The sequence below is a fragment of the Trachemys scripta genome, chromosome 10 (assembly GCF_013100865.1).
Source record: "Trachemys scripta elegans isolate TJP31775 chromosome 10, CAS_Tse_1.0, whole genome shotgun sequence".
NCBI lineage: Eukaryota > Metazoa > Chordata > Testudines > Emydidae > Trachemys > Trachemys scripta.
The window spans coordinates 39,230,567-39,248,523 of record NC_048307.1 but is presented as its reverse complement, the minus strand read 5'-3'; the positions used below and the strand labels follow the sequence as shown (position 1 = coordinate 39,248,523).

The 17,957-nt window shown below is 49.8% G+C and overlaps 1 protein-coding gene across 1 annotated transcript in view; it reads right to left on the bottom strand.

Annotated features, from left to right (window-relative positions):
- Nucleotides 1–17,957, bottom strand: part of FBXL16 (F-box and leucine rich repeat protein 16) — an 81,604-nt gene that overhangs the window by 31,099 nt on the left and 32,548 nt on the right. The window contains exon 2 of the mRNA XM_034783713.1: nucleotides 4,872–5,688. Coding sequence (XP_034639604.1) covers nucleotides 4,872–5,674 — 803 coding nt within the window. The 5' untranslated portion in view covers nucleotides 5,675–5,688. The remainder of the gene's footprint in view (nucleotides 1–4,871; nucleotides 5,689–17,957) is intronic.

Here is a 17,957-nt window from a genome sequence, read left to right as displayed (position 1 = left end):
TTTTTTTTCTCTTAATTAATTGGCCTCTCAGAGTTGGTAAGACAACTCCCACCTGTTTATGCTCTCTGTATGTGTGTATATATATCTCCTCATTATATGTTCCATTCTATATGCATCCGAAGAAGTGGTCTGTAGTCCACGAAAGCTTATGCTCTAATAAATTTGTTAGTCTCTAAGGTGCCACAAGTACTCCTGTTCTTCTTTTTGTCAGAAATATATTGCCTTCAAAACGACATGTAAAACACAAATGCTTGATGTACACAGCTGAGACTCCAACATAACATTAACTCTGCTCCTGGGTCCCCGCCCACACTCCACCTAGACGTCACAGTCCTCTTCATTCACATTTCCCCTGTGGTCTCTAGCTCACCAACATCCCCATCCACACACTACATTCTGACCAGCATCATCTCTCTCCAGCCTGCTACAGACCAGATGTGAAGCCTTGTCACACCTTGACCTTCCCATGTATCCCAGTGGTCACACCCTGCCCCACCTGGCCCACCATCTCTGCTCTGCAGTCAATCCTATGTGCCTGAGGGAGGGAGGGGGAAGCTCTTCTTGGGACCTCCAGCAAGATGTCATTTTAATGTCCACCTTCCTCCTGTATCCCCTCCCTTTGGGTTAATCACCAAGTCACATGTTGTAGGCTTAGGGAGCCAGGATGCAGCCAGAGCATCTCCCCTTTCTCTGCCTGGGTACTGCACACTGCTCTGGCAGCAGCCACCCTGGCACTAGGGAACACCAGCTTACAAATCTGGGGGACTCTTTCCAGCATGGCACTCACATCCCAAGGTTTACTGGCTTGTAATCCACTCTGGCACACTCCTGATCCTATTGGGATTCAGGAAGTGGGCGGGCAAAGCCTAAGGGGGGGGGTCCCACAGGACCTGGAGACCAAAAAAATTACAGGGGACAACTAATAAAAGAACAGGGACAGGAGTGAGGTCAAAGGGTCAAACGAAGCAAACCAGACGGGGACACCGAGCACAGAACCTCGGACAGCGCCCACTGCTCCTTGAAGGCGTCAAGGGAGCCAGCGGACGCTGCCCAGAGGAACTCTGCCCGGATATGTGAACGAACGGAGGACCTGAAATAGGCCCCACAGTCACAGGAGACTCCATCGGCCAACCTCCTCACTCTTGGTTTTATAGATGGCCAGTTTCGCTAGGGCCAGGAGGAAGTTGACCAGGAGGTCCCATGACTTTGTGCATAAATAAAAAGGTGAGGAGAAAAGTACAACCAAAATCTTAACAAAATATCCATGAGGAGCCGGAATAGGGGCTGAAGCCTGGCGCACTTCAGGTAAACATGCGCCAGGGTCTCCCTCACGCTGCAAAAGGGGCAGGTGTCTGGGATAGAGGTAAACAGCGCCAAGTTTATGGCACACTCCTGATGGGTGGCAGAGATTCCTTGCCCTGTAGCTGATGAAGGCTGGAAGACTGGGAATGGGCTTTACCAGCACACAGCTATGGAGGGCTCTGCTGGAATGGATACACACAGCAGAGTGGACTTTCTGCTTATGGAGCATTGATGAGCAGTCTCCTCGCTGAAAAGGCAGGGGAAATATGGGGCTGAGTTGAGGCTAGCCTTGGAAATTTAACTACACCTTTCCTGTGTGTGTAACAGCAGTGTATAAGAAGATGGTAGTATCCCTTTCAATATTTGTGAGCCTTCTTGTGGCGCTCACCGTGCTCTCTTGTGGAGCTCACCATGCTCTCCATTTTAGATGCCACCAGAAACCAGCCAGAGCAGTAGGATGGACATAGTTAGGCCTGGCATGCTTGTGTATCTTGTGATTTCTTTATATTATTCTTGTTGTGTAAAGAGCAAAAGCCACAACAATCCTGGGGGCATTGAAAAGTTGTTTCAGTAGTGCAGGTATTGGTCCAAGACTCTGGAGACCTGGGTTTTATTCCCAGGTCAGCCCATGACCTTTTGGATGACCCCTGGGCAAGTCACTTAACCTTTCTGTGTTTCAGTTTCCCCATGTATAAAATGGAGAGAATAATACTTGCCTCCTTGGTACAATGCTGTGGGATCTGTGGATGAAAAGTCCTGCAGAAAAGCTAGGTGACAATATTATTATGGCCAGATTGTTTTAAAGGGCAATGGAGTAAAGAGCCTTTATTCTGCCCTATCAAAGGTTTGTGCCCGGGGCCAGATTTCGCTTAGAATGTGGCAAGGAAGTGGAGGAGAAGATGGGGAGTCATAGAGTTTAAGGCCAGAAGGGACCACCAGACCATCTTGTGACAATCTGACCTCCTGTCCATAAGTCCACTGACATCACCCAGCACCTGCACACTATACCCAACAACTGAACTCAGCCCAAAGGATTACAGCCCATGGGAGACTAGGCAGAGAAAAGGAGGGACTGACATGTACCAATGCCCAAGGCAAATGGAATGGCAGAGAAATGATTAAGTGAGATGCACCCAGATAATCCTAGAAAGTGACCTTCACCCACATGCTGCAGAGGAAGGCAAGCCAGAGGAAGGCACTGCCAGTCTGACCTGTGGGAAATTCCTTCCCAAGCACACACAGGGAGATCAGCTAGACCCTGAGCACATGAACAAGAACCAGCCAGCCACACACCCGAGCGAAAGAATTCTTGGTACCACCTCAGAGCCCTGCCATATCACTCAGTGTCCCATCTCCAGCTGTGGCCATCAATGATTCTTCCAAGGAAGAAGATCAACTCCCCACCTCAGCATACGTTGGAAGGGAAAAAAATCCTTCCTTGCCCCTGCAGGTGCCTGGCTAAAACCCTGATGCATTAGCTTTTAGGAAGATAAGCAAAAAAACAGAAGTGAGTCCCAGGCCTGCGGAGTCCTGCCCCCTGGGGAGAATGAGGGGAGCTCAGCATGGGGGCCTGGCTCACCTCCATAATGCAGCAGTGCTGCTGAGTGCAGAGACTAAGGAGTGATGAGACTGGGCCCTGTCCATAATGATCCACTCAGGCTGACTCAGTTGCCCGGGGATGAGTGTTATGTCATACCATGCAGGCTTTCTCAGCTTGATCCCAGACCTCAGGTGCTCACTCCTTCAGGTGCCAGCAGGGGGCAGTGAATCTAGTACAGTAACTCCTCACTTAACGTTGCATCTGACATGCATCTGACGAAGTGAGTATTCACCCACGAAAACTTATGCTCCAATACATCTGTTAGTCTATAAGGTGCCACAGGATTCTTTGTCGTTTTTTACAGATCCAGACTAACATGGCTACCCCTCTGATACTTGTCACTTAACGTTGTAGTTATGTTCTTGAAAAATGCGACTTTAAGTGAAACGATGTTAAGCGAATCCAATTTCCCCATAAGAATGAATGTAAACTGGGGTGGGGGGTAGGTTCCAGGGAATTATTTTTTTTGCCATATAGTACAGTACTATAGTTGGGAGGTGCCCCCGCCTTAGCCCACACAGGCACAGCCCACTGGCACTGGAGACAATGAGGCAGGCAAAGAGGCTGAAGGTGCTATAGGCTAGGAAAAGCATGTTGTGCAGCAGCAGCAGCAGCTTCCCCTACTCTGCAAGCACCAAGGACAGGGGGCTCAACCCTTGGCCCGCCCATGCCACCCCTTCCCCCAAGCCCCCACCCTTAACATGCCTCTTCTCCCCCCCGCCTTACTCCGCACACTGCATCCTCGCTTCTCCCCGCTCCCTCCTCTGCCTCCTGCCCGAGGCAATCATCTGGCTTGCAGCGTTCAGGAGGCAGGAGGGAGGAGGGAGAAGCGAGAACATGGTGCGTGGGCTCCCCCTCCCTTCCCTGCCTCCTGAACGCCACAAGCCAGCTGATTGCCACGGGCAGGAGGTGTGGGGAGGAGGGGGAAAACGCTGATCTGCGGGGTCTGCCGGCAGGCAGGAGGCGCTGTTGGTGGGGGGGCATAGGAGAGCTGATAGGGGGGCTGCCAGCTGTGGACAAAGCAGGCAGCCAAACAATGTTATAGCAAAACATTGCACAACTTTAAATGGAGCATGTTCTATAATTGAGCAGGGATGTAAGATCGAAACAACGTTAAGCAAGGGGACGTTAAGTGGGGAGTTACTGTATTCCAACTCCGAGGGAAGACAGTGAGGTGGAACTATGGGGGTGTCAAAAGGAAGCAATCTGTTTAGCTGACACAGATCTGTTTAACTAGCTCCCAGCCTCCCAGGGAAGGGAGGAATCATGGGAATTTGTAGCCAATATATTTGGATACACAGCATTCTCTCTGGACTGTGGCTACAGAATTAAAGGAGTGTGTTTTCTCTTGCACTGCACTGGCACTATGGCAAGGGAGAGTCTGGGCAGCTTAGGCAGAGGCTCACACCAGCAATCAGAGAGGTGTTAGGCTGATCTTGTGGCTAAGGCACTGGCCTAAACCTTAGGTCAGGTGGATTCAATTCCTCGCTCTACCACAGCCTTCCTATGTGATCTTGGACAATTCACTTAAAATCCCTCTGGGCCTCAGCTGCCCATACATACAATGGACATAACAACACTTCCTTCCCGTCTCTTGCCTGAGATTCTGAGCTCTTTGGGGCAGTGACGGTGTGTCTATACAGCACCTACCATAATGGGGCCCTGCTCACAATTGGGACCTGAGGTGCTACTTCTGTAATAACAACAGTCCAGGTGTGGTGTGTTTGACCCAGAAATAGCAGGCACGGCTCACCAGAGAGAGATTGGATGGAATTCAGACCCCAAAGAGAGGCAGGATTGTTTTGGGATCATAAGGAATAATGGGATGGAATTCAGCAATGGCAAATTAGTGAGTTCTATGGGGCTGTGGAAAAGGCTTCCCAGGAAGTGCTGGGAGCACCATCATTTGAGACATTTCAAACCAGACTGGAGAGAACGCTAGAAAACATGTGACTAGGAAGAACCCTGCCTTGCTCCCGGGAGCTGGACTGCAGTGAACAAGAGTCTTCCATCACTCAGCCGCATCTCGGTGGTTCCCGGTAGCCAGAGTGGGGGCAGGAGACCTACCTCGAGCCCTGCATCCGTGATGGTCGATCTCTTAAGGCTCATGGACTTCACCCCTTTCTTGGACAGGGGGTAGTTGTCAATGAATTCACAAATGTCCAGGTCTGAGACCCCCACCAGACAAAAGCTGTCAAAGCCCCGGACAGCAAAGCCCTGGAGGTTAACAAACTCCTTCTCACCACTGGGCAGGGTATTGTAGAGCTCTTTGGTGTGCAGCACTGGTGTCAGGCCTACCCAGAACTTGGACTGGTACAGGACCCGCCTCCACACCTTACACACCTGGGCCAGGACACATTTCTCACAGGCTGAAAAGTACCAGAACAAACGGTTGAGGATCTTCTCATCCACAGCAAGCTGCCTTTCCGTGGGGGAGCCAGGGTGCCTCTCTGGGGAGGGGTGCTCATTTGTCGAGGAGGCCTCACTCAAGTTCAGTCCCACCATGGAGGTGCCAGAAGGGGACGGCACCCCTGCCAGAGTTGCCAAGGACAGTGGTGATGCCAGACTGGGTATGGGAAGGTCACTGTGATTGGATAAGGCTGGGCTGATGATAGCAGGCATGGAAGAAGGCTGGCACAGCCGGTTTTTCACTGCTGGTGTCCCTTTGGTGATGCTAGCAGAGCCAAGTCCATTGGGCTGGTTGGGGATCTTCACTAGTCCATTCCGGGGTAAACATGGGGGCTTGGTGTCACCAGTACTCTGGTTCGACATCTTCTACGGTTACTCTGGAACACAATGGGGAGAGGTTAGGGGGCAATTCTTCCTCCCGGGTGCCTGTCTGGAGACCTGTTGGGAGAGGGAGGAGCCTGAGATGTACATGCAGACCCAGGGCAAAGCTGAGATGCAAGGCCAACTGAGCCTAGAGGTGCTCTAAGAATCTCACCTTGTCCTGCCCCTTCCCTGTGTGTGTTACATCTCCAGAGACTTCCACTGGCTATGGCCTTAAATGCTCTACCTGGTCTGCACATGGTGGGGCTCTGGCCCAGGGGGCAGTGTTATTCAGTGGAACTGCCCCTCAAGTGCAGATGGGATATTAATGCTCCAGGACTGCAGTTACCTGGCTGAAGCTCTTAGTTAAAAAAAAGGCCTGAACATACAACTGATGCCCAAGGGGGGGATGGTTTTGTAGGTAAAGGCTATGGCTGAGAGTCTGGAATTCTGAAAACGCATTGCAGGAGGCCCATCCATCAAGAAGGAACCTTTTCTTTCTGTCCCTTCCCAGCTGCATCACTCACTTGACCATCAGCCCTACAATGTGAGTCACAACTCTGCAACAAAAGGAATTGGGATTCCATGACTGTAACTGCACAGTGTAGGGATACCCTGGGAGGAAACCTGATGCCTTGTTCTATTTCCACAGATAAGGGGAGCTGGGTGGGAATGGGACAATCCGTCTTGCAGTTTTACTTTCAAACTGCAGCAATCCTGAGTCTCCAGACAAGCCAATCTTCTCTTCCTGTGTCAAATGTTTATCCCAGCATGTGCCACTAGAGGCCGCCATTCTCCTCCGTATATAAGCAGACCCAGTGCATTTCAAAAGGCAAGGATGGGACAATAACATGAATCTCTACATCTGGTGTGTTTGTAGTGGAAGGGGTGAGGGCAGGGGGGTGTGGAGCTCTGAAAGGCCTCTCTCTCTCTCCTTACATGGTCCTCCTCACTATCATATCTGGGTCCTGCATACTGAAAACTCAGGAACAGACGCTTTTTTTTGCTGGCAAAAGTCATGATATTCAAAGAATGCTTGCCACAACATCCTCAACTCACCTTGATGAGACCACAGGGCTCTTTGGCCCTGCACCAGCACCACCACAGCACAATGGGGTGTAATGCTGGGGGGGGCACTCCTCCCTTTGCCACCCTCATGCAACCTCACTGGCTCAATTTGATCCCTCAAGGGGGGAACTCAGGGCAGAATCTGGCCTAAAATCAAACAGTCTTTCCTTCCTCTTTACAATCAGTGGAACGCAGCACTTTAAATCCCTTTAAATAGCCCCATGAATGCAAAGCAGCAACATCTTCCAATGGTGTAAACATGGCCTTTCATCTCCTTGGGTTGGAAAGCAGCATCCCTGTCTCTTTGTTATATGTTTGTACAGTGCCTTGCACACCAGTGCTAAGGATACCGTAATCCACACAATAAATAATAGTATTCTGAAGACTTCATTCCTGGTGCAAAATAAACCTGTAGAGGAATAGGGATAAGGTTAGCACAGTTTGATGCTCAGGAGGGTGTGGGGTGGGCTGTTTAACTGGGGTCTGATCCTGTAGGTGTAAAACACTAGAGGTGAAATCCTGACCCCACTGATGTCAATAGGAGCTATGCCACTGACATAATGGTCTGGGATTTCACCCTCTATCCTGAATTGTTATTTAACCCAAGGCTCTTGTACCACTCTGGATAGTGACCTTAACATGGGTGTGAATGGAACTGACCCCACTTAGCCCCTCTAGAGCAGTGTCAAGTTTAGTGTAGGTGAGAAGCTGGCCCTACCCTTCTAATTTGGTAGCATTTTACATCTATCTTACAATGATATAAATGCCTGCCCCAGGTGTGGGGCAATGGACAAATGGGACCATTGACATAAGAATGTTCATAGTTGTATTAGCCACAATGAAAATGTATATGGACTATGAACCATCATGATTCAGGGCACCAACTGTTAATGTTAATCCATCAAGAGCTTTCTCACACCTTTCTGGGGGCAGCTGGTATTGGCCACTGTCAAAGACAGTGGATATTTGGTTTGATCTGTTATGACAAGCCCTTTGTTCACCAGGCGCAGGGTGGGGGCTGGATGCTGATCCCATCCCTCCTTCGTTGTAGGAATGTGTGTGTCGCAGGAGAACAGGAGTAAGAACCCGGGGCAGAATAGTGCTGCTCTCAGAGCTGGATTCTCAAGTGGGGCAGCTCAGTAAGGTGAAGGGCAGGGCCAACACCTGACTCCCTGTCTGCACCAGCCGGTGGGTAGCAGCTGGTGAGGGAGGACTGCAAACTGCACCTTGTTAAGAGGTATGAGAGTGACCGCCCTCCACCCGGTGCCACCTGGAACTGGGATACCGCTGAGCCCTCTGACCCAGCAGCCTGGGCTTCCTTTCCCGCTGTGCTGCTGTGACAAGCTGCAGACATGGTTCCTAGTCTTTCACTTTCACCAGCATACACACAGGTAGTGACACACACAGCTGCAGTTACATGCAGGCTCTCTGACCAGCCACTGCATGTGAACCAGCAACAGAGAAGCTACAGCCAAAATAACCTCCAGCTTTCCAGTCTAGGACCCCAGAGCGATACCATCCTGCCCTGGTCCAAACCCCAACCAGTATGAATTTATTATCCAGTTCTCCTCCCCCTCAATGTGGAGAGGAATATGCAACAGCCCCTCTGAGGTAAGATTCCCACAGACTTCACTCCAAGCTCACTGCTTCAGATAAAGCAAAAACATGTTTATTAACTACAAATGATAGATTTTAAGTGATTATAAGTGATAGCAAAGAGATCAAAGCAGATTACCTAGCAAATAAACAAAAATGCAATTTAAGCTTAATATATTAGATAGATTGGATTTGAATTCACAATCTCTCATCCTAACTGATTATACAAATGGGCTGCAGATTCTTAAACTCAAGCTACACTTGCCATAACCATATTATAATAATATTACTATGATAAATATGGGGTGCAATGTCACAGGGCACATGCATGCAGAGCAGCTGAGTTGAAAACAGTGAGCAGAGGGGGCACAATGGGCATCATGGGATACTGGGGGAGGCCAGTTATGTCGACATAATGAACGGCAGCATCTACACTGGCTCTTTGTTGCCAAAACTTTTGCACAAAAAGCTCTATGCTTCTCGTCGAGGTGGTTTCATTTTGTCGCCAAAACTGAAGAGTTTTTTCGCTAAAACTGGCATCGCAGTGTGTACACCTCCACTGTTTTGCCACCAAAACCTGCCTTTTGCCAACAAAACTCTGCAGTGTAAACAAGGCCTTAGGCCCCTTGACACTACTCTGGAGGGGCAAAGTGGGCTTAATTCCATTCACACCCATGTTAATGTCACTGTCCAAAGTGGTACAAAGGGCCTTGGTTCAGATGATAATTCAGGACAGAGGGTGAAATTCTGGCCCCATTAAGCCAGTGATAAAGCTCCTATGTGTTCAATACAGTCAGGATTTTGCCCCTAATATTTTACACCTACAGTGCACAGGTATAGATGGATCAGGCCAATGGGAATTTTGCTACTGACTTAAGTGAGAGCAGGATCAGGCCCTATATGGATAAACAAGCTCAGTAGCTCACCCCACCTGCTGTGCTCATGCCCCTTTTTAATTCATTTAGCTCCAGATGGATTTTGTAGCAAACAAAGTTCAAAGAGAATGGAGCACGGCTGTTCTCAGTGGTGGCAGATGACAGAACAAGTAGCAATGGTCTCAAGCTGCAGTGGGGGAGGTCTAGGTTGGATATTAGGAAACACTAATTGGGGGAGGGATAGCTCAGTGGTTTGAGCATTGGCCTGCTAAACCAAGGGTTGTGAGTTCAATCCTTGAGGGGGCCACTTAGGGATCTGGGGCAAAATCAGTACTTGGTCCAGCTAGTGAAGGCAGGGGACTGGACTCGATGACCTTTCAAGGTCCCTTCCAGTTCTAGGAGATGGATATCTCATTAATTATTTCACTAGGTGGGTGGTGAAGCACTGGAATGGGTTACCTAGGGAGGTGGTGGAATCTCCATTCTTAGAGGTTTTTAAGGCCCGGCTTGACAAAGCCCTGGCTGGGATGATTTAGTTGGGGTTGGTTCTGCTTTGAGCAGGGGGTTGGACTAGATGACTTCCTGAGGTCTCTTCCAAACCTAATCTTCTATGATTCTAAGGTTACTAGCATAAACGAACACAGAAGCAGGGCAGCTGGCACCACTGTGGGACGAGCACATCTAGAATTTGTGATCACAGACCTATTTTAGGCTCATCCATTCAGGGAGCAGGACCATTCAGTGGGAGCTCCAGCTCCAGCCAGCTTGGAATTGCAGACATGCACTGAAGCACTCACCAATGAACCATGGACCAAGAGTTGGCAACAGGTATTAGTGAGCAGTGCTGGACACTGGGTAGACTAGAGACAATCGGGATCTGCTAATGGACACTTTGTGGAATAAATCAGAGGTTCTCAACATGTTCTTGTGTGACCCCCATCTTAGTAATAAGATTGGCTGGGGCAACCTGCTCCCCACATTGGGCATGGCCCCACCTCTCTTCCCATTCACAGGACCTGCCTCCCTCCAGCTTTTCATCCCCTGGCTTCACCTCCTGTTCCATTATGATTAGTATGGCTGTATTTGTTAGGCAGCATGATCCAGGTGATGGAGGAGGCATCTGGAAGCCAAGAGCTGTCTAGGCCTAATCCTGGCCGGTGGTGTTCAGTTATCACCAGTTTCAACTAGCTCTTCCCAGAGCCTCTTAAAGGCACAGTGCTCCACATGGCGCTCCATACAGTGTTGAGTAAGTCATTCCTCCCTGTGGCTCATAAGAACGGCCATACTGGATCAGACCAAAGGTCCCTCTAGCCCAGTATCCTGTCTTCCAACAGTGGCCAATGCCAGGTGCCCCAGAGGGAAGGAACAGAACAGGTAATCATCAAGTGATCCATCCCCTGTTGCCCATTCCCAGCTTCTGGCAAACAGGTTAGGGAGACCATCCCTGCCCATCCTGGCTAATAGCCATTGATGGATCTATCCTCCATGAACTTATCTAGTTCTTTTTTGAACCCCATTATAGTCTTGGCCTTCACAACATCCTCTGGCAAGGAATTCCACAGGTTGACCATGCGTTGTGTGAAAAAATACTTCCTTTTGTTTGTTTTAAACCTGCTGCCTATTAATTTCATTTGGACCCCTAGTTCCTGTGTTATGAGAAGGAGTAAATAACACTTCCTTATATACTTTCTCCACACCAGTCATGATTTTATAGACCTCTATCATATCTCCCCTTAGTCGTCTCTTTTCCAAGCTGAAAAGTCCCAGTCTTATTAATTGTTCCCCATATGGAACCCGTTCCATACCCCTAATAATTTGTGTTGCCCTTTTCTGAACCTTTTTCAATTCCAATATATCTTTTTTGAGATTGGGCGACCACATCTGCATGCAGTATTCAAGATGTGGGCGTACCATGGATTTATATAGAGGCAACATGATATTTTCTGTCTTATTATCTATACCTTTCTTAATGAGTCCCAACAGTAGGCTCAATCTGCCTGCATGTTAAAGTGGCACAGCACCACCCACAGTATCACTCACGGGGTTTTGGGAGGACTGTAATGTGCTGTAGAAGCAGGAAATGAGACATGATAGAATGAGCATCAGGATCTAGGGTTGTCTCCATTGTCAGGAGGTGATGGCCCTTTCTCCATCTCACAAACAACAGAGACATGCACCTGTAGGGTCAAGTGTGCCAAGCAAACAGGCAGTAAGATGCCCAGAAGATAGGATGAGCTTCCCACAGAGATCAAATCCTCCTCCCATTCTGATCTTGGCACCTCCCACACTACAGAGGGCCTCTCCAACCAACATACCCGGATTCAGGGGCCCCATGGCTGTGGTAACTCCAGCCCTGAAGGGAAGAGACTGAGGAGAAACTGTAGGTTAGGACTTGCCCCAGACTACGGAGTTCTAAGGTCAGCCCCCAGCTGCCCCCATCCTTGTGTATGGACCTGTCTCCTGCTGCAGAAACCACTCCTCTGCAGGCACTGGTATTTGGGCTCAGCTTGGCTCAAGATGGAGCCTGGGAGAATGCAGCTGAGGGCAACTGTGATCTGCTTCATTCCACACACACTAACTGTGGCTCTTGGGCTCCTGGCAAGCTGCTGCCATGGACCTCCATTGAGCAAAGTCTGGCTGCTCTTGGTGTAGGGGATAGATTGACAGAGGACACTGCCTATCACAGAAAAGGGAATGGCCTGGGTCGCACACTGTTCAGCACATGGTATATATTGTCATCTGCCTTTGTGAATGGAACACAAAGACATGGTCCCTAATGGTTCATGACCTGCTGTTTTCTGAACTTGATGGAAAAGGCTCCATCTGATTCAGCACTTGTGTTCTGCCCAGTTGCCAACAGGACTGGTTCGTTGGTCCAAGACCAGAAGGGCTGCATGGCAAATGACTGAGCAGCATCCTAGTGACTCCTGCCATCCTCAGGTTTTTACTGCCTGATACACGGGGCCTGAGTCTGATCTCACCTACACTGGGGTAAATCAGGAGTAACTCCACTGAAGTTAAGGAGCTTACCTGTATAAATCTAGTGGGAGTGAGATCACACTCAGTCCCAATGTCTCTGTGAAACAGTGCCATCCACAGGCTGGCAAGCTCCATCCAAGAGGTGTGCAATGGAGCATGTCAGCCCAGTGGTGGGACAGTGATTAGTTAGGTTAACCTGGGGGGAAGGGAGATGTTTCTGATGCTTCTCATCCATCCTCCCTGTTGAAGGAAAAGGCCCAGGTATTGACCATCGAATTGTGGAAGTAAATGCGTGGTTACGCAGGTGGTGTTGGAGAGAGGGCTTTGGATTCTTCCACCATGGAATGTTGTTCCAGGAAGAAGGATTGCTAGGAAGAGATGGGATCCACCTAATGAAGAGAGGGAAGAGCATCTTCACAGGCAGGCTTGCTAACTTAGTGAGGAGGGCTTCACAGGCAGGCTTGCTAACTTAGTGAGGAGGGGACGGAGATCTAAGCCCTGAGGTAAGTGGGGAAGTGGGGAGGAAACACAAGGAGGACGGTGCAACAGGGGAGGCCTCCTGATTCATACTGAGAAAATAGGGCAATTGGCTAGTTATCTTAGGTGCCTGTACATGAACGCAAGAAGCCTGGGAAACAAGCAGGAAGAATTGGAAGTCTTGGCACAGTCAAGGAACTATGATGTAATTGGAATAACAGAGACTTGGTGGAGTAACTCACATGACTGGAGCACTGTCATGGATGGGAATAAGCTGTTCAGGAAGGACAGGTGGGGGAGAAAAGGTGGAGGAGTTGCACTGTATGTAGAGAGCAGTATGATTGCTCAGAGCTCCAGTATGAAACTGGAGAAAAGCCTGTTGAGTGCCTTTGGATTAAGTTTAGAAGCGAGAGCAACAAGGGTGGTGTTGTGGTGGGCATCTGCTATAGACCACCAGACCAGGAGAATGAGGTAGATGATGCTTTCTTCAGACAACTAACAGAATTTCCAGATCACAGGCCCTGGTTCTCATTGGGGACTTCAATCACCCTGACATCTGCTGGGAGAGCAATACAACAGTGCACAGACAATCCAGGAAGTTTTTGGAGAGTGTTGGGGACAACTTTCTGGTGCAAGTGCCGGAGGAACCAACTAGGGGCCATGCTCCTCTTGACCTGCTGCTCACAAACAGGGAAGAATTGGTAGGGGAAGTAGAAGTGGGTGGCAACCTGGGCAGCAGTGACCATGAGATGGTCGAGTTCAGGATCCTGACAAAAGAAAGAAAGGAGAGCAGCACAATACAGACCCTGGACTTCAGAAAAGCAGACTTTGACTCCCTCAGGAACTGATGGGCAGGATCCGCTGAGAGGCTAATATGAAGGGGAAAGGAGTCCAGAGAGCTGGCTGTATTTCAAAGAAGCCGTATTGAAGGTGCAGAAACAAACCATCCTGATGTGCAGAAAGAATAGCAAATATGGCAGGCGCCCAGCTTGGCTTAACAGAGAAATTTTCGGTGAGCTTAAACACAAAAAGGAAGCTTACAGGAAGTGGAAACTTGGACAGATGACTAGGGAGGAGTATAAAAATATTGCTCGAGCATGAAGAGATGTAATCAGGAAGGCCAAAGCACATTTGGAGTTGCAGCTAGCAAGGTATGTGAAGGGTAATAAGAAGGCTTTCTACAGATATGTTAGCAACAAGAAGGTGGTCACTGACCCCCAACTAGCTGCACCCAGATGCCCACCCCACCAAGCCCCACTCCCCCAGCACCCAGAGTCCCCCACTGAGACCCCCACACCCAGATCCCTCCGCTGAGCCCCAACCATCTTCACCTGGAAGCCCCTGCAGAGTCACATTGCCCCCGCACCTGGAACACCCCCCTCCCAACAAGCCTCTGTGCATCCAGATCCCCCACACCTAGACCCCCCACTGAGCTGCCTGCACCCAGATTGTCCCACACAGAACCCTCTCACCTCACACCTGGATCCCCCAAAACTGAGCCTCTCACACTTGGATCCTGCCTGGTTGAGCCTGCCTGCTCCACACCTGGTGCAGAGGGGCAGGGCTCCAGGGTGTTTCCGGGACAGGCCCAGGTCTTGTGCTGTGTCAGGGTTGGGTGCAGCCTCACTGCTGAGTCCATCTCCCGGGGGTGGGGAGGCTGCAGGGTGATCTCCCACCTTTGTGCAGCCAGTGGCCTGTGCTCCCCACTGCCATGCTGGAGCCTCCATATTTATTTATTGACAAATAAAACAGAATTCTGCAGAATTTTTAATTTTTTGGTGCAGAATGACATCAGGAGTAATGAGTGCAGAAATACCAGATTTTAGACTGAGACAGAACAGGAAAATGCATGCCAAGGATGGTGCAGCTGGCTTGACAAACACTAGATCTATATTTCTATGGACATCCCAGGGGATCTGCCCCATTCCTGATTACTGTTTTCAGGTGGGTTGATCCCAGGTAGGGGTGGCTTTAATAGCTTTCAAAGCAAGGGGCTGTTAGGGGCTCTTCTCTTCTGGGAGCCATGCAGCCCAGGCAGGATCTGCTACTTTTAGGCTCTCCCTATCACCCTGTCCCACAGCCAGATGATGAAGAGAGAAAGGGGGGCCAGGGAGGAAGGAAAGAGCTCATCTCCATAGCCCAGCCCTTTGCTCCAGCAGCAAGACCAAAGAGGGACACAACTCAGGACTGAACCCCCAACAAAAGCCCACTCCAGTTACTTGGGACCTTGCTCTCATGTAAGGCCTTGTCAGCTGTATGGCTGATCCCAGATGATCTCCTTTTGGAGACTTCAACTGATGGTCCTATGACCCTCTTTCTAATTGTCAACAGCATCCCCCCAATTCAGCACCTCTCTTGTCATTTCAGGGGAGCGGTAAGACACCCAGGAGAAAGATGGCTTGGATGAATAGATGGATGGATATTAAGGCCAGACTATACCATTCTGATAATCTAGTCTGACCCCTTGCATAACACAGAACACAGAAACTCTCCCAGTAATTTCTCCACCAAGCCTATAACTGCTGTTTGAGCAATAGCAGAACTGTTAGAAAGATATCCAGTCTTGGTTTAAAGTCTTCAAATGATGGAGAATCCATCACATCCTTAGGCAAGATTTTGCAATGGTTAGTTCCCTTCACGGTTAAAAACATGCACCTTATCTCTAGTCCGAATTCATCTAGCTTCAACATCTAACCATTGAATCTCATTATGCCTTTTTCTGCTAGATCAAAGAACCACCTGCTTTCAGAAATTTCTCTCCTATATAGGTACTTATATATGTGATGATAAAGAGATGAAAAAGGGAGATAGGGTATGCATGGGAGAGAGATACAGAGCTAGATAAAGCATGGAGATAAAGAGACAGATGATAGAAAGATGAAGGACAAAGAGAGAGAAAGAGCTGTATATATGGGATATACAGATTTATATAGCAATAGAAAGCAGAACCTCATGCCAGGCATGAAGCCTGAGCCTGCCTTAAAATCACCCAAAAGTCCAGAGCATGCTGATGAGAAGTGACAGCAAGGAGTGAAAATGAAACAGGCCAATAAATATTCCATGTTTCAGAGAACCATGCTCCCAACCCCCTCTCCTTCTGAGATGTATTATTTAAGTGCATTTTCTTCTATAAATATGGCCATGAATAATTAATAGCCTGTCTTGAGCCCCTAAACTGCCTGAGCCTCTGTCTCTCCTTAGACTCCTCCCTGCTGCAGTGCAGCCGGTAGGCTCCATGTCACCTCTGAGCCATCTCCCGTGTGGCAGGCGGCCTCCTGAATGCACAGAGAGCTGTATCCCAGGAGATCCGCACACTCAGACATGTTGAAATGAGGCGGAGAGTAGGGAGCGTCTGTCTGATTTCTGGGCTACTGCTGAGGAGGGTCACTTGCCAGCACAGATGACTGGCTCCACAGTGCCAGCTGGCTGGGAGAAACACCATGCACCCAGCAGTGGCTTCTCCTCCCTGCCAGCAAACACAAGACTTGCCTAAAGAGCCTTCGTTACCCAGCCACAAGAGGACCTCTGGAAGGGAAACACTGCCTCCTTGGTGTACACGTACACTGGCTGTGTGGAGTGGGGGAAGCCTTACAAGAGAGAAGGTGAGTGGCAGGGGCCCTGCAAGCTTGCCACTCAGAATGGCCAGGGTACAGCATCTCTGTCCAGAGAGCAGCAGCAGAATGGGCCCTGGGTTCATGGCAACAGGAGCCAAATCTAGGAATGAACCTGCTAGTTCACTACCAGGCTGCCACACAGCTCTGCCTATGCCCCTCAGTCCTGACTTGAGCCTCCTATACCCGTGCACTCCCCTTTCCTTTATATTGAATACAGAGCAGCTAGGATTGCAGTCTGAGCTGCAGGAAGCTGTCAGGCAAGGCCCAGCTCTGGGTTCTGCAAAGTCACATGTGTGAGAGCCCCAGCTAGCTCCCTTTTCACCTTTGGCTCAGCTGGAGGGAGGTCAGAGACAAGTGGGGTGGCTGTCTCTCCCAACCAGCCACCCCACTTATCTCTGACCTCCCTCCAGCTGAGCCACTCCTCCTCCCTCAGCTGCTCAGGAGGCCAGTGGTGACCACACTCATGGTGGGGGAGGCCAGGAAAGGAAAGCAACAGGGGGACAGTTAGTTGCTCTCCACTAGGCCTACTGGGGCCCAAGTCAGAAATAGCCAGGCAGGGGGAATTGTGGCCGGCGCTCTAGCTGGCATGGTGGAGAAAAGGGAAGGATCTTCCTCGGATGTATAGGCCTAATGGCACCACTCTCTGCCATCACTGTCCTGGTGACTTCAGCCTTCTGACCAATTTCAGTGGGAGCCAGCATGTGAGGAACAAGATGGGCCCTGTTTCTTCTCCTGACTGAAAACAGTCTGCAAAGGACCCAGGCAGCTGGGTGACCCTGTGCACTGTGCTGCTTGCAGTGAGATTTCAGTGGCACAGGGAGTGCTGGAGCAGGAGGAAGGGGAGAGGGGGTATCAACTGTACACAAGCTTCAGCCAGCAATTTGGACAGTTCAATCTCCATGAGGGGCATAACTGGGGACTTCCCATGACTAAATGAGTGCTCAGGAGGAAGCCAGCTTGGGCTAGAGCAGATGGGGGCATGGTACATCATCCCCTAGGTGGTCCAGGGCAACTACAGACAGTAAATAAATAAGTCAGCATGCATCTAGCTGGCCTGTTAATTTGGGAGCAGCAGCATATATTGGGCCCTGAGCATGCTTTCAGCAGCCCAATTCCCCTGGGCCGGAGATAAAAGCAGGGAGTGAGTCGAGTCAAATATTTTATCCACTTGATTTATGATGGAGATGTCCGAGTCCCTAATGGAAGGAGGAGTCTGGTGTAAATGGCTGCTTCCCGTGGGCTTACTCTGTGTTATCCTGAAGCCTCATGGGGAGTGGGACAGGCCCCATGAAGCCTCCACACCTCACTCACATGGAGATTAGTGGTTGGGGATAAAACAAGGCCCAATGTCCCTCTTCCAAAGGAATTCAGGCTCAGGCTAGCTCATTGCTGTACTGGGTCAGCATTCTAATGGGGACGGCACTGGGCTGGGAATTAGGAGACCTGGTTTCTTTCCCCAGCTCTGGCACGGACTTGCTGGATGACCTTGGGGAAGTGACTTCCTCACTCTGTGCTCTGTTTCCCCTCCCACCCTTTGTCTGTCTTCTCAACTTAGTGTGTCAGTTCCTTGGGACAGTGAATCAGGGATCAAACCCAAGATTCCTCACTCCCAGCCCTGTGCTTACATTGCTTGACTGAAACACTCACGGCTTTGTCCCTCCCTGAGCAGCGTGCTTC